The sequence below is a fragment of the Ochotona curzoniae genome, unplaced genomic scaffold (assembly GCF_017591425.1).
Source record: "Ochotona curzoniae isolate NIBS_2020 unplaced genomic scaffold, NIBS_Ocur_1.0 scaffold_1037, whole genome shotgun sequence".
In the NCBI taxonomy this organism is placed as follows: Eukaryota; Metazoa; Chordata; class Mammalia; order Lagomorpha; family Ochotonidae; genus Ochotona; species Ochotona curzoniae.
This window is the reverse complement of record NW_024467083.1, coordinates 32,503,386-32,518,056: the sequence shown is the minus strand read 5'-3', so window position 1 is coordinate 32,518,056 and position 14,671 is coordinate 32,503,386. Positions and strand designations below refer to the sequence as shown.

Here is a 14,671-nt window from a genome sequence, read left to right as displayed (position 1 = left end):
CTCAGAGTTGGTTGGTGGGAAAAACAAACAGGAACTTGTGGATAGAACGTTTGCCCTAGTACTCCACTTAAACCAGAATTAACACAGCTTTCTTGACTGACAAGCCAGCTTTCCACTTTGATCTATACCATTGTTAATAAGAGGAAGGTTCTGGGGCTGGCATAGTGGGTAAGACCACCACCTGCAAAAAGTGCCAGTTAGAGGCCCTGCTGCTCTACTTCCAGTCCATCTCTGGTGGTGCCCTGGGAGGGCAACGGATGATGGCTCCAGTGTTTGGGCTCCTCATATTTGTATGGGAGACGTAGTTGAAGATCCTGGCTTTTAGCTTCGGCTTGGCCCAGCCCTGACCATTGCAGCCGGTTGGGGAGTGAACCAGCAGATGGAAGGTCGATTTAACTCAATTTTTTTCTTTTTAGTAAATAAGAGAGAAAGCTCTGTCACCTGGCACGATACTATGAGTGTAAAGAAGTAATTTACCCCAATGCACTGGTCTGACTGTTCAGCAAAGTGAACCACTGAAACTGAGTGTATACGCATAATAAGAGCACTCCTGTCTGCTCATTCACTCCCTAAACGGCTGACAGTGGCCAAAGCCAAGAGGTTCCCACAAACCTAACAGACAAGGAGTACCTGCCGCTTCACAGGGTCTGTGTCAGCAAGAGGCTACAATCAGGGACAGAGCCAGGACTTCAACCTAGGTAATGTCAGAACATGAGCATCTTAACTGGTAGCCCAAAGCTCTGCACGCATTAGTTCACTTTTTAAATGGCATCTTCTTGATGGCATAAGGTATGAACATTTATCTCCAGAGAATCAGTGGGGCTCTCTGTCCCAGGGACCTAGAACTGCACAGCTAACTCGAAATACCCAATCGAAGAAATCCTGGAACAGGGACAGTGGCCCTTGATTATGATCTGTGTCACTAATGAGAGGCCGGAGTCCAGGATTATCTTCAGGTCTCCAAGCCAACAGACCAGGTGACCAATCAACGCAGAGGCCCAGGGACATTGTAAGGAGGCAGAAATGTTGCTATGACTACTGAAACCTCGGTGACCACTAGCTAAACAGAAAGGAGAGCCTACTCAAGCCCAGTTCCACATCACACAAGTCTGTAGACATGTCTACGGAAAAGATGGCGAAAGCAGAAGAGGTATGTGGAGCTGGGAGGAGGGGTCGGCGTAATGAGATTTCCAGATCCATTTACTGGAAGTGTACCACTTACAGGAAAGGCCCTTGATGTCAAAGGACAGTAACAGACTATTGCATAGTAGCTATTCAAATAGGTAAACATCCCAGCATCTCCCCCCTAAACTGTCCTCCCCCCAAAAAAAAAGGAAAGTCTGTGTGCAACTCCAGGAAGGCACTGGAGTTTTTAAGATCAAGGTAAGTGAGCAAAACTTCTTTTCTTGCAGACTTTTCAAAGGTACACAGAGATTAAGAAGATGGTTGACAGGTAATTCTGCTTTGGGCTCCTTCTCCTACCCCTCAGCTTGACCACAGCCTCCTCCCAGCTCGGCTTCATCGTGCGTGGGTCTCATCAAGAAGAAGGCAGAAGGGAAGCAGCCTTCTCTTGGAAGTAGAAACGAGCCTCCTGCTGCCCAGCAGGCGTCACTATTACACTGGATGCTTTTTATTTCCTCCTGCTGTTCATTCTCCAGAGGGACTCAGGAGCAAGTTGAAGTTTGCTTTTATTTTACAGAAAAAAATATTCGGGGGGGGGGGGTGCAGCGTTATGGCCACCCATGGGGGATACTAGACTGAAGTTCAGGTTTGTAGCTTCAACCTGGCCCAGCCTAGCTGTGAGTGGTCGAATGAGGAGTGAACCAGCAGCTGGAAGATTGGAACTTCTCTAACTCTGCCTTTCAAATAAATCTCTTTTTAAAAGGTTTTAAAATAAGCTTGTAAAAAACAGCAGTGTGGCCAGCATTGTGCTGCAGCACGTTAAGCCGCTGCTTGTGCCACTGGCATCACATACCCCAGCTGATTCCAGCCCTGCTTGTTCTACTTCAGTCTAATTACCTGCTAATGAGCCCAGGAAGGCAGCTCAAGATGACCTAAGGCATGACTCTGCCTATCAGGTGATTTTTTAAAAAAAGATTATTTTATCCTTATTGCAAAGTCGGAGATACAGAGAGGAGGAGAGACAGAGAGGAAGATCTTCCATCTGATGATTCACTCCCCAAGTGAACGCAACGGCCGGCACTCCACTGATCCGAAGTCAGCAACTCTTACGGGTCTCCCACCCGGGTGCAGGGTCCCAAGGCTTTGGGCCGTCCTTGACTGCTTTTCCAGGCCATAAGCAGGGACTTGGATGGGAAGTGGAGTTGCCAGGATTAGAACTGGTGCCCATATGAGATTCCGGGACATTCAAAGTGAGGATTTTAGCCTCTAGGCCACAGTGCCGGGCCTGAATCTTTTTTTTTTTTTAAGATGTATTGAATTTATTTGAAAAGCAAAGTGGTAGAGGGGAAGACACCATGCACTGTTTACTCCCCAAAAATGGCCGCAATGTCTGGGTCTGTTTCAGGTTCAAGCCAGAAGCCAAGAACTTCTTCCATATCTCACACATGGGTACAGTGACCCAAGCAGTTGGACTATCATCTGCTTGCTTGCTTGCTTTTTTTTTTTTTTTTTTCATTCATCATCTGCTACTTTCCCAGGCACCTTAGCAGGGAACTGGATCAAAAGCCAAGACTCGAACCTGCACCCATATGGGATGCCAGCACTACAGGACTATCAATTACACCACAGCACTGGCCCCCAAGTTTAAAAAAAAAAAAAAACTAGTTTGAGAGGCACCGAGACACAGAGCTCTTCATTGCTGATTCACTCCCTAGGTACTAGCTCACCACAGCCAGATCGCCGCATGTGCAGTGGGAACCCAGTTACTTGAACCACCACTGCTGCCCCTCCCAGGATCCCTGGAAGCAGGAAGTTGAAATCCAGAGCAGGATGAGACTCACGCCTAGGCATTCCAATATGGGATGTACATATCCTGACCCATGTCTCAACCACTGGGCCAATGCCTCCCCTTTCCTTGCCACTTATTTTGCAGGAGAATCCAAGTGTTTCTTGACTGGCTTTCTAGTAATTGCGTTAGCCGCTGCAGTATGTGTTTGTCGAAAACACAAATGAAAAGATTCATAGGGAACTGAATCGGAAGTGGAGCTGCCAGGACTTGAACAGATCAAACGGGATGCTGGTGCCACAGGTGGGAGCTTAGCCCACAGTTCCACAGCACTGGCCTGGAAGAAACCTACTTTCAAGATTGCATAGGTGGGAGTTGGCCCTGTGATACAAGACATTCAGCTGCTGCCTTCGACACCAGCCTCCCCCAGCAGAGCCCAAGTGTGAGTCCTGGCCGCTCCCTGTTTCCCATTTAACTCCTTGCCAATGCACCTGGGAAATTGGCGAGAGATAACCCGGGCTCCTGGATGAACTTCCAGGCTTCTTGTCTCGGCTTAACCCTAACTTTAGCTTTTACAGCTTTTTAAAGGAATGAACTGGGGCATGGAAGATGTCTCCCTCCCTCTCTGTCATTCTGCCTTTCAAATAAATAAAAATGAGTCTTTGAAAACACACACACACATGATTTTATGAGTCTAGGCTGACTGGCAGCCATTTATAAACTTGGTTTGACAGAATCTATCACATTTAAATTCTCACATTGTTAAACTTGGCAACTCCATATCTACTTGCAAAAGTGTTATGAGATATAAAATGTTCATGACAGAGTTATTTATAAGATTGAAAAAGCCTGGGCCTGGTGCAATAGCATAGTGGCTAAATCCTCATCTTACATGCACTGGTATTCCATATGGACACTGTTCCCATTCAGCTCCCTGCTTGTGGCCTGGGAAAGAAGCAGAGGACGGCCCAAGTCCTTGGGATCCTGCACCCGCATGGGAGACCCAGAAGAGGCTCCTGGCTTCTGATTGATTCAGCTCTGGCCACTGCGGCCACTTAGGGAGTTGAACCAGCAGACAGATTTTTCTGTCTCTCCTCTCTGTAAGTCTGACTTTCCAATATTTTTTTTTTTAAATAAAGAAATAAAAAGCATGAAAAGGCCTGGGGCTGGTGAAAAGGCACAACCAGTTAAGCCGCCGACCACCTGTGACATCCCATATGTTCACCAGCACATAACTCATCTGCCCCACTTCCGATCCAGCTGCTTCCTGCTTCGGCAGGGAAGGCAGCCGAGATGACCCTAGCTCCTGGATCCCTGGCACCCGTGCGGCAGACCCAGAAGGAGTTCCTGGCTTCCCCCAGGCCCTGCTTCAGCCATTGGGACCACCTGAGCAGCAAGCCAGGTTCTCTCTCTCTATGTCTAGCTCTGCTTCTCTATAATTCTGCATTTCAAATAATAAATAAATAGAAAGAGAAAAGAAAAAATTATATAAACCAGGGCTGGCATTGTGGCACTGCAGGTTAAGACATCTGTTGCCTTTCAAGGCCTATTCATAGAGAGCTGGATCGAAAGTCAAGACTTGAACCAGCAACTGATTGGGAACCCTGTGTCACCACAGGCAGTGGTCAACACTGTGTCACAGTGCCAGCAATAAGGCACTGAACACCCCAACCCAAATCTCAGCTTCTGGGCTTGAGTCTCATCACTATTTCCCATCTAGGTTCCAGCTAAATGGATACCTGGGGTAGAAGAAACAGCAAATGATGGCTCAAGTACCTGGATCTTTATCTCCCACATGGGGCATACTGATGGAATTCCTAAGTCGTGGATTCAGCCTGCCTCACTGTTGCGGGAACTTGAAGAATAAAACCAAGATATCTTTCTTAGGACTAGTGCTGTAGTATTGAAGCAGGTAAAACACCATCCTCTGGGTCTCCCACATGGGTGCAGGGTCCCAAAGCTTTGGGCCGTCCTCTGCTGCTTTCTCAGGCCACAAGCAGGGAGCTGGATGGGAAGTGGAACAGCGAGGACATGAACCAGCATCCATTCAGGATACCAGTGCTTGCACGGCAAGGATTTAGCCACTGAGCCATCACGCTAGGCCCGGTGCCTAACCCATTTTTTAAAAAGATTCATCTATTTTTCTTAAAAAGGAAGATTTACAGAAAGAAGCAGAGACAGAAAGATCTTCCATCTGCTGGTTCATTCTCCAAGTGGCCACATGGCCAGGACTGAGCTGATCCAAAGCCAGGAGCCAAGAGCCAGGTCTCCTACGTGGGTGCAGGGCCCCAAGCTTTAGGCCGTCCTCTACTGCTTTCCCAGGCCACAGTCAGGAGCCGGAAGAAAAGTAGCACACTGGGACATGAACTGGTGGTGCCCACATGGGGTCCATGCACATGCAAGGTGAGGACCTCCACCACCAATGCCTTAACCTCATTAAGAGAAACTTTTTTTATATAAAGATTTATGTATTTTTAATGAAAAGTCAAGTATACAGAGAGGAGGAGACAGAGTAGAAGATCTTATGTCCACTAATTCATTCCCCATGTGGCAGCAATGGCCAGAGCTGAGCTGATCCAAAGCCAGGAGACAGGAGCTTTTTCTGGGTCTCCAGTGCTGGTGCAGGGTCCCAAGGCCTCAGGCTGTCCTCAACTGCCTTCCCACAGCAGAGAGTTGGATGGGAAGTGAAGCAGCTGGGACATGAATTGGTGCCTATAAGGATTCCAGCCCTTGCAAGGTAAGGAATTAGTCATTGAACCATCATACCAGGCCCTGAAATAAATAAATAAATATTTTAAAAGATAATGTTCATTTTCCAATAAGTTTATTGATAACTCCTCATGTATATTTCTGCAATGCATTACATTTTTTTTTCATTTTTAAAAAATATTTTTAAAATCTTAAGATTCTAGGGTCCTACTGCTATTGAGAATCCGTGGGGTGTTGGGAAAAATACTCATATTAGCCTCAGAGAGATGTGATTTGAGACCAGAATCTGCTACTATGCACTTTGGGAAACCGACAATTTTGGTTTTCTTGTCTGCTGTGGGTGAAAGCCGATGCCTATGCCGCAGAGCTACCGTGATCATTACACAGCGTAAAGTCCTCACCAGGAGCTTCTGAATCTGTTCTAGTTTCTCACTGAAAAATTTCTGGAATCTTCTAAGGTGCCGCAAGGGTCCTGGACAAAGCAACAGCTCCATTGGCGGCTCTGCTCATCTCCATTCCATCTCCTCTTTGTACCTGTGGCAGGTGGCGTAACTCTCACACTCGCTGCCTGTGGCAGATGACACTGAGCCAGCGGAGGAACCCATACGCCACGCTGAGGATGCAGGAGGACATGGCCCGGGAACTGGTGCTGGCCAACAAGCAGCTGCTGATGGTGAGTTCTCCAAGCCTCTTGTCTGACCCAGCGTGGCCCTGGGCCTTGCCTAGGGGCACTTCCTCGCCCTGAGTCAACTCATTCCCCACCCATCTCATTAGCCTCCAGGGCCCACTTCCAACTGCAATCTCTTTCATTCTTTACATCTCTCTGCATTCAGTTTAGAGGTGACAGAGGTTGGAGTCCCAAAGCACATTCAAGCCTTTACTCTCATCCTGGTAAGACTCTGTCTTTTCCTACACAGCACCTGCCTTCTCTGTCTCTCTCATCTCTAGCAGCCATCATGTCACCATCTCTATATAGCACGTGTTCCTGGCTCATGGTATGTTCTCAGCCAATTTCTGCTCAACCCAGGGCTTTTCTTCCGCTGGCTGAGCCTCTGCCACCAACTGGCTTTATGTCGCAGCTTAGCTCAGGTCCAAGAGAACCCAGTGATGGGAAAGCAGTCAGAGCGAGAGAACGGGAAGCCATGGTATACAGAGGGCCAACACTGCCCTTTCCTGTGCCCTCCCTCCCAGGTCCGGCAGGCTGCCCTGCACCAGCTGTTTGAACAGGAGCATCAGCAATACCAGCAAGAACTGAATCGGATGGGCAAAGCCTTTTATGTGGAGAGACTCTGAGTGCATCTCAAACCCCATGCCCATCACGCCTGCTAACCTAGCCTGGACCCTCTACCGCCAGACATTCCCGAAACAAGCCTGGATCTAGCTATCTGCCCTGCACTTAAGAGCATGCCCCTGCTCTCACATCTTCACTCGGTTGGCTGTGGGCTGCTGTTTGGGGAAACAACCCATGTCAACAACGGTTAAAAACAGGAGCGACACCTTGTGGCTACAGTGGGATGTGCAGTGTTGGTGTAAAGAGCGTTTTAAGAAGCGTGATTTGGTTTAATAAAGCTGGTTCCCAAAAAGCGCAAGCATAGACCACCTGGCTCTTTTTTTTTTAATTGTAAAGATTTATTTATATTTATTGGAAAATCAGATATACAGAGAGGAGGAGAGACAGAGAGGAAGATCTTTCATCTGATGATTAACTCCCCAAGCAGCTGCAATGGCAGGAGCTGAGCCAATCTGAAGCCAGGAGCCAGGAGCCAGGAGCTTCTTCCGGGTCTCCCATGTGGGTGCAGGGTCTCAAGGCTTTGGGCCGTCGTTGACTGCTTTCCCAGACCACAAGCAGGGAGTTGGATGGGAAGTGGAGCTGCTGGGATTAGAACTGGCTCCCTTAAGCCATCCTGGTGTGTGTAAAGCAAGGATTTAAGCCGCTAGGCTACTGCACTGGGCCCACCTGGCTCTTTTTTTTTAATCCCTATATCTTGACTTACTTCAAAAGCACTTACTTCATATGTATTTTGATCTTCCTCCACTTCGCTCAATCCATTTCAAGTCCCTCTTTTACTGTTCTTTTCTCTACACTTGTACCAATAGTTCTGAATATGGCCCTCAATGTAAAGGCACATTGGTGCTTCAACGTCAGGAAGAATGGACGTTATTTTTAAAGATTTGCTTGAAAGGCTAAATAACAACAACAAAAAAAAGTAAGGAGAGAAAGAAAGAGATTTTTGGGAGCCAGCTTATGATGTAACTGGTAAAGATACTGCCTACACACAGGCATCCCACCTGGGCACTGGTTCAATTTCGAATCCAGCTTTGTGCTGGTGCTCCTGGGAGAGCAGCAGCCCTTACACCCATGGCGATCTGGATGAGACTCCTGCCTTCAGCCTGGCCCAGCCCCAGCTGTTGCAGCCATTCGGGGAGTGAGGCAGCAGATAAACTGCATCTCTCTTTGTTAACTTTTCTTTCAAACAAACTAGAGGGCGAAAGAACCTCCATCTTCTGATATTACGAACCAGGAACCGCGTCTGGGTATCCCACGTATGTGTGTCGGTGGGAGCCCAAGCCCTGGCACCATCTTTGGCTACGGTCCCAGACACTTTCTGCAGGAAGCTGGGTAGCAAGCAAGCAGAGCAGCCAAGACTTGAACTGACACACCAAAGACCGCAATTGTGGAATTGTAGCTGGTGGCTTAACCCACTCCACCACCACACCTGCCCGGTGGATTTTGTTTTCTGAAGTGTGCAGCTAGTGCGAACTCCTGGACACGTGTCTGTCCTCCATTCCCTGCTCTGTAGCTGCAGAGTGCTAAGCGCGAAGGCCTCCACAGTCACGCAGGTATCCGGAAGCAAGCAGTCGCGGGATTTGACAAAGTACGCCAACCTGAGAGCATCCAAAACGCTGAAAAACACAAACGCTGCCACAGGCGCACTGCCCGGGCCTCTGGCGCCACGCCGCGGACCTGCACGGGACTGCACATTCCTGGCTCCCGCTTGGCCCAGACCTGGCTGTGCCAAGGTGAGCCCGTGTACACATCTGTATCACTCCTCATGTCTCCCTGTCACTCTGCCACATCAGTCTTGACAGTGGAGACATAAATACGGTGATTTAACATTATGCATTTTTAATTAGATCCTTTTACCTTCCTTCCTAACTTCCCTTAAGGAAAGGCCTTTGGGACCTGACATGATAGCCTAGTGGCTAACGCCCCTGCCTTGCATGCGCCAAAATCCCATATGCACGCCAGTTCATGTCTCAGCCATTGTGGCCATTTGGAGAATGAATCAGCAGATGGAAGATCTTTCAACTTCTCTCTGTAAATCTGACTTTGCAATAAACATAAATAAATCTTAAAAATAAACAGACAAACAAAAACAGGCCTTTGGGCCTGGCACAATAGCTTAGCACTTAAAGTCAGTCCTTGCCTTGAACGGCCTGGGATCCCATATGGGTGCCGGTTCTAATCCCGGCGGCTCAACTTCCCATCCAGCTCCCTGCCTGTGGCCTGGGAAAGCAGTCAAGGACGGCACAAAGCCTTGGGACCCTGCACCCATGTGGGAGACCCAGAAGAGTTCCTGGTTCCTGGCTTTGGATCGGCTCAGCAATGGCTGTTGCGGTTACTTGGGGAGTGAATCATTGGACAAAAGTTCTTCCCTCTGTCTCTCCTCCTCTCTGTATATCTGACTTTCCAATAAATATAAAGGAGTCTAAAAAATAATAATAAAAATAAAAACATGCCTTTGCACATGTGGCTGTGTACAGTCTGCAAGCGGCTTGACTTCTGTTTTGGGAAGAGGAGACAGTATCTGTATTCCGACCTACCCTTAGTCTCACTTCTGTGCACACTTAGCGCTGTATCCCACAGCCATGTGTGGGAAGAAAAAAAAATTGTTTTCTTATCTGAACGATGGCTTTCCTGTAAAAAAGGTTTGTGCTGTGGGGTTTGTTTGGTGTGTGTGTGTTTATACTGTTTTTAGTGATGTGTTCCATCATCGGCACTTTCTGAAGTAGTAGGGTCTTATATTCCAGTTCCAGAGTACAACACACGCAGGTCAAGTCACGAGTCACGACATGGCAGCCCCCATGCCCACCCCCGGTGGCAGCCACCCACACCAGCACATGGGAATGGTGGGTGCTGGATAACAAGCAGACAGACCACTCGCAAAGTCACATTTCCAGTGGTATGCATGCAGGGTTTCTTTACTTTTTCAAAATAAGGACCCACAGTTTAAAAAAAGTTTGAGACCTAATATGCCTTTTCACTGTAGATAATAAATAAATAAATAAAAAGATTTATTTAGAGCCAGGTGTGGTATCTTAGGGGCTACAGTCCTCACCTTGCATACACTGGGACCCCACATGGGTGCAAATCTGGCAGTCCCACTTCCCATCCAGCTCCCTGCTCGTGGCCTGGGAACGCTATCCAGGGTGGCCCAAAGCCTTGGGACCCTGCACCCAGTGGGACACTCGTAAAAGCTCCTGGCTCATGGCTTTGGATAGGGTCAGCTCTGGCCGTTGTGGTCACTTAGGGAGTGAACCATTGGACAGAAGATCTTCCTGTCTGTAAATCTCTCCTCCTCTCTGTATATCTGATTTTCCAACAACAAAAAAAATAAATCTTTTAAAAAGATTTTTAGGGCCCGGCGCGGTGGCGCAAGTGGTTAAGGTCCTCGCCTTGCACGCCCCGGGATCCCATACGGGCGCCGGTTCTAATCCCGGCAGCCCCACTTCCCTTCCAGCTCCCTGCCTGTGGCCTGGGAAAGCAGTCAAGGACGGCCCAAAGCTTTGGGACCCTGCACCCGCGTGGGAGACCCAGAAGAGGCTCCTGGCTTCAGATCGGCATAGCATCGGCCCGTTGCGCTCACTTGGGGAGTGAATCATCGGACGGAAGATCTTCCTCTCTGTATATCTGCCTTTCCAATGAAAAAATAATAAAAATAAATCTTTAAAAAGATTTTTAAAAAATGAGGAATGTTAATGCACTGCAGTACTATACATATGAGGAGTCTTCAAAAACATTAGTGGAAAATCACAGTATCTTTTCTTTTTAAGATTTATTTATTTTTATTACAAAGTCAGATATATAGAGAGGAGGAAAGAGAGAGAGGAAGATCTTCTGTCTGACAATTCACTCTCTCTTCCCAAGTGACTGCAACGGCTGGTGCTGAGCCAGGAGCCAGGAACCTCCTCCAGGTCTTCCACATGGGTGCAGGGTCCCAAGGCTTTGGGCCGTCCTCGACTGCTTTCCCAGGCCACAAGCAGGAAGCTGGATGTGAAGTGGGGCTGCTGGGATTAGAACTGAAGACTGTATGGGATCCTGGGCTTTCAAGGCGAGGACTTTAGCCATTAGGCCACAGCACTGGGCTCGCACATTATCTTTTTTTTTTTTTTTCTCTGAAAGCCAAAGTGGAGGTGAAAGGGCTAGCAAGCTTCCATCTGTTAATTCACTCCTCAAAAACTTGCAACAAGCAGGATTGGGCCAGGACAAAGCCAGGAGCCAAGAACTTCATCCTGGTCTCCTATGTGAGTGAAGGGGCCCAATTACTTGGTCCATCTTCCGCTGTTCTCCCAGGCCCATCAGCAGGGGCCTGGATCAGAAGCCAGGCAGCCAGGACTCGAATCAGCGCTCCAGGAGGGGATAGAAACATCGTCCTGCTGATCTGTAATGTCAGGGCCCTCATTCTTCAGTCTGTTACCCAATTCCCATTTTCCATCTTCCAAATGTCAGAACCTCTTTCTTCTGTCTTTCCACACCCCATGGGGTACGGCATCCGAAGAGGCAGCAGCAGGACAAAGAGGAGAATCTAGCTTTGCAGTCAAATGTAGGCTTACACTTGTTCTTTAGTGCCATCGTGTCTAAGAGACTTAACTTACAAGAGCCAATGGAGGCCCAGCTCACGGGAGTGTTGAATGAGAGAGTGGATGTGGGGATGGCACGTGCAGTGCCGGGCTCGCAGTACACAGTGTCTCCTTCGGAGATGTCGCTGTGACCCTGATCCCCTGGCCATACCTACACCTGCTCCAATGCTCTGATCCATCCTTTCTCAGCCCCATCTACTCTCCAGCCCCCATCAACCCTATTTCCCAAAGCCTCTTCTCTTTAGAAATCAAGATTCAAGTTCCTGGGCCTTGCGCAGTGGCCTAGTTGCCAATGTCCTCACCTTGCACATACCAGAATTCCGTATAGGCACCGGTCTGTGTCCTGGCAGCCTTGCTTCGCATCCAGCTCCCTGCTTGCAGCCTGGGAAAGTAGCCAAGGACGGGCCAAAGCCTTGGGACCCTGCACCCATGTACGGGACTTGAAACAAGTTCCTGGCACCTGGCTTTGGAACAGCTCAACTCCAGCTGTTACGGTCCCTTGGGAAGTGAATCAGTGGACAGAAAACTTTTTGTCTCTCTTCCTCTCTGTATATCTGTCTTTCCAATAAAAATAAATAACTCTTTAAAAAAATTCATGATTCTTATAGACATCAAGACTTGGCACTCATGGCTGGTGAGAGACAGGTGTTAAACAAGTAATAACAGGTGTGATCTGTTTTATATGGAAGTTTTATGGGAGATGAAAACCACACCCACGTGGCTTGGCTTTTATCCAAAGGACGAGACTAAATCTCCTGTTCTGGCTGATCACTTGCCCTCTATCTTCTAAAGATTCACCTTACCTTTGATTACTTTTTTAAAAACTAGTACATAAAACTTTATATATATGGTCCTGGCACAGTAGCCAATCAGCTAAAGTCCTCACCTTGCATGGGCTGGGATCCCATATGGGCACCTGTTCATTCCTTGGGGTCCCACTTCCCATCCAGCTCCCTGCTTGTGGCCTGGGAAAGCAGTGGAGGACAGCCCAAAGCCTTGGGACCCTGCACCCACATGGGAGACCTGGAAGAGGCTCCGGCTTCAGATTGGCCATTGCAGCTGCTTGGGAGTGAATGATCGGACAGAAGATCTTCCTCTCTGTCTCTTCTCCTCTCTGTAAGTCTAACTTTCCAATAAAAATAAGTAAATCTTTAAAAAAAAGTCTCTATATATGTATATATACAAATATACACATAATATGTATATATACACACACACATATAATATATATATTTGGGGTACCATATGGTACTCCTTTATATGCATGGTTCTTTTTAAAAAGATTTATTTATTTATTTGAAAAGCAGAGTAAGAGAGAAAGATCTCCCATCTTCTGGTTCACTCCCCAGGTGGCCCCAGAGCCAGGCTGGTGCTAGGAAGCAGGAGCTTCAGCTGGTGTTCTGCACCGGTGGCAGGAGCCCAAACACCTGCTTTTCTGAAGCCATTTGTAGGGAGTTGAATCAGAAGAGGAATCGGTGGGACATGAACCAGTGTGCACACGGAATGTCAGCATCACAGGTGGTGGCTTTACCCACTGTGCCACAATATCAGCCCCTAGGTGATATTTCCATACATGTGCACAGTGTGAAATATTCAACCCAGGGTAAACATTTCTATCTCCTCAAGCTTTAAAAAAAAAAAAAGATTTATTTATTTTTAGTGCAAAGTCAGATATACAGAGAGGAGGAGAGATTTACAGAGAGGAAGATTTTTCATCCACTGGTTCACTCCCCTAGTGACCACAACAGCCAGAGCTGAGCCTATCCAAAGCCAGGAACCAGGAGCTCTTCCGGGTCTCCCACACCGGTGCAGGGTCCCAAGGCTTTGGGCTGTGCTCGACTGCTTTCCCAGGCCACGAGCAGGGAGCTGGATGGGAAGTGTAGAAGCCAGGATACGAACCAGTATCTATAAGGGATGGCGGCATTACAGGCGGTGGTTTTACCCATTAAAGCACACACGGTACTGGCCCCCAAACTTTTGAAGTTTTCTAGTAGCCTTTCAAAACTCTGCATCACTTCATTATCTACCCTCAGCAACTGTGTGCAGTAGATCACCAGACCTTCTCTCTCCGCTGACTATAGCTTAGTACCTGCTGCTTTTCCCCAGGCTCCCCTCCTCCCAAGCTCCACTTCCAATCTGCCTCCCAGGCTTCTTCATTACAACCGCCTTTAGCGCTGGACAGAGCTGGGTTGCGGTCTTGGCTCTGTTGCTTACTAGCCATGTGGCCTTGGAAAAGTTACTTTTCTTTTTTTAAAAGATTTATTTTTATTGCAAAGTCAGATATACAGAGAGGAGGAGAGACAGAGGGGAAGATTATCCGTCCGATAATTCACTCCCCAAGGAACTGCAACGGTTGGTGCTCAGCCAATCCGAAGCCAGGAGCCAGGAACCTCCTCCAGGTCTCCCACATGGGTGCAGGGTCCCAAGGCTTTGGGCCATCCTCGACTGCTTTCTCAGGCCACAAGCAGGGAGCTGGATGGGAAGTGGAGCTGCTGGGATTAGAACTGGAGACTGTATGGGATCCCAGCTCTTTCAAGGTGAGGACTTTAGCCTACAGGCCATGGCGCCGGCCCTGGAAAGGTTACTTTTCTGGGTTACATCTCTTTACATGTGCAATAGAAATGACGTCCACTTCCTGGGGCAGCATAGGTATTGAGTGAAGCAGTTAGCGGAGGATCACATGAAATATCCTCCATGTGCCAATTCCTGATGTTTTTCTGCTCTGTGATTTTTTTTCACACTGCAGCCTGGCTGCTCCCTACCTCTCACTGCACTTCCTCACCAACCCCTTCTGTTTGTTCATTCCTCTTTCTCCCAACCCACAGAAGACCCCATCGCCTCTATCTTGATCCCTGACCTTGGCCTCTTACCCCAGGGTTTGTCAATGGCAGACTGGCTCTGGTATTGGCAGATTGGTCCCCTGTGGAGCCCATTTTTTCTGCCTGTTCTGTCTGCTCACATTACATCACATCCCCCATGGGATCTACGCAGCCCCTCTCCCCGCTGAGGCCGATGCCTTACCCAGGCCTTCCAGCTCCGCGCTGTCTGACAGTCAAGGGGCCGTCATGAGAAGCAGTCTACTGCTTCTGCCCGGCCATGCCATCCCAACCTCTGTTGGAGGAAATGTCTCCTCCCCTCCATCAACACCCTGCACCTGCCTCGGTTTCCCCGGGGGTCCTAAACACTGGGGTC

At 48.4% G+C, this 14,671-nt stretch overlaps 1 protein-coding gene across 1 annotated transcript; it reads left to right on the top strand.

The window, feature by feature from the left end:
* The first annotated feature begins 1,048 nt into the window (after positions 1 to 1,048).
* Positions 1,049 to 7,197, top strand: CUNH1orf189 (chromosome unknown C1orf189 homolog). Its single transcript, XM_040998691.1, has 4 exons — positions 1,049 to 1,150; positions 1,413 to 1,453; positions 6,161 to 6,290; positions 6,809 to 7,197. The coding sequence occupies exons 1-4, from the start codon at positions 1,118 to 1,120 to the stop codon at positions 6,908 to 6,910; spliced, it is 306 nt and encodes a 101-aa protein (XP_040854625.1). The 5' UTR covers positions 1,049 to 1,117; the 3' UTR covers positions 6,911 to 7,197.
* Positions 7,198 to 14,671: the final 7,474 nt, after the last annotated feature.

Excerpts from the sequence above, each read along its gene's own strand:
- CUNH1orf189 (XM_040998691.1), top strand. The coding sequence starts at position 1,118 with ATGTCTACGGAAAAGATGGCGAAAGCAGAAGAG. Across the intron at positions 1,454-6,160 it reads ATTAAGAAGATGGTTGACAG|GTGGCGTAACTCTCACACTC; the intron begins GTAATTCTGCTT and ends TACCTGTGGCAG. Across the intron at positions 6,291-6,808 it reads CCAACAAGCAGCTGCTGATG|GTCCGGCAGGCTGCCCTGCA; the intron begins GTGAGTTCTCCA and ends CCTCCCTCCCAG.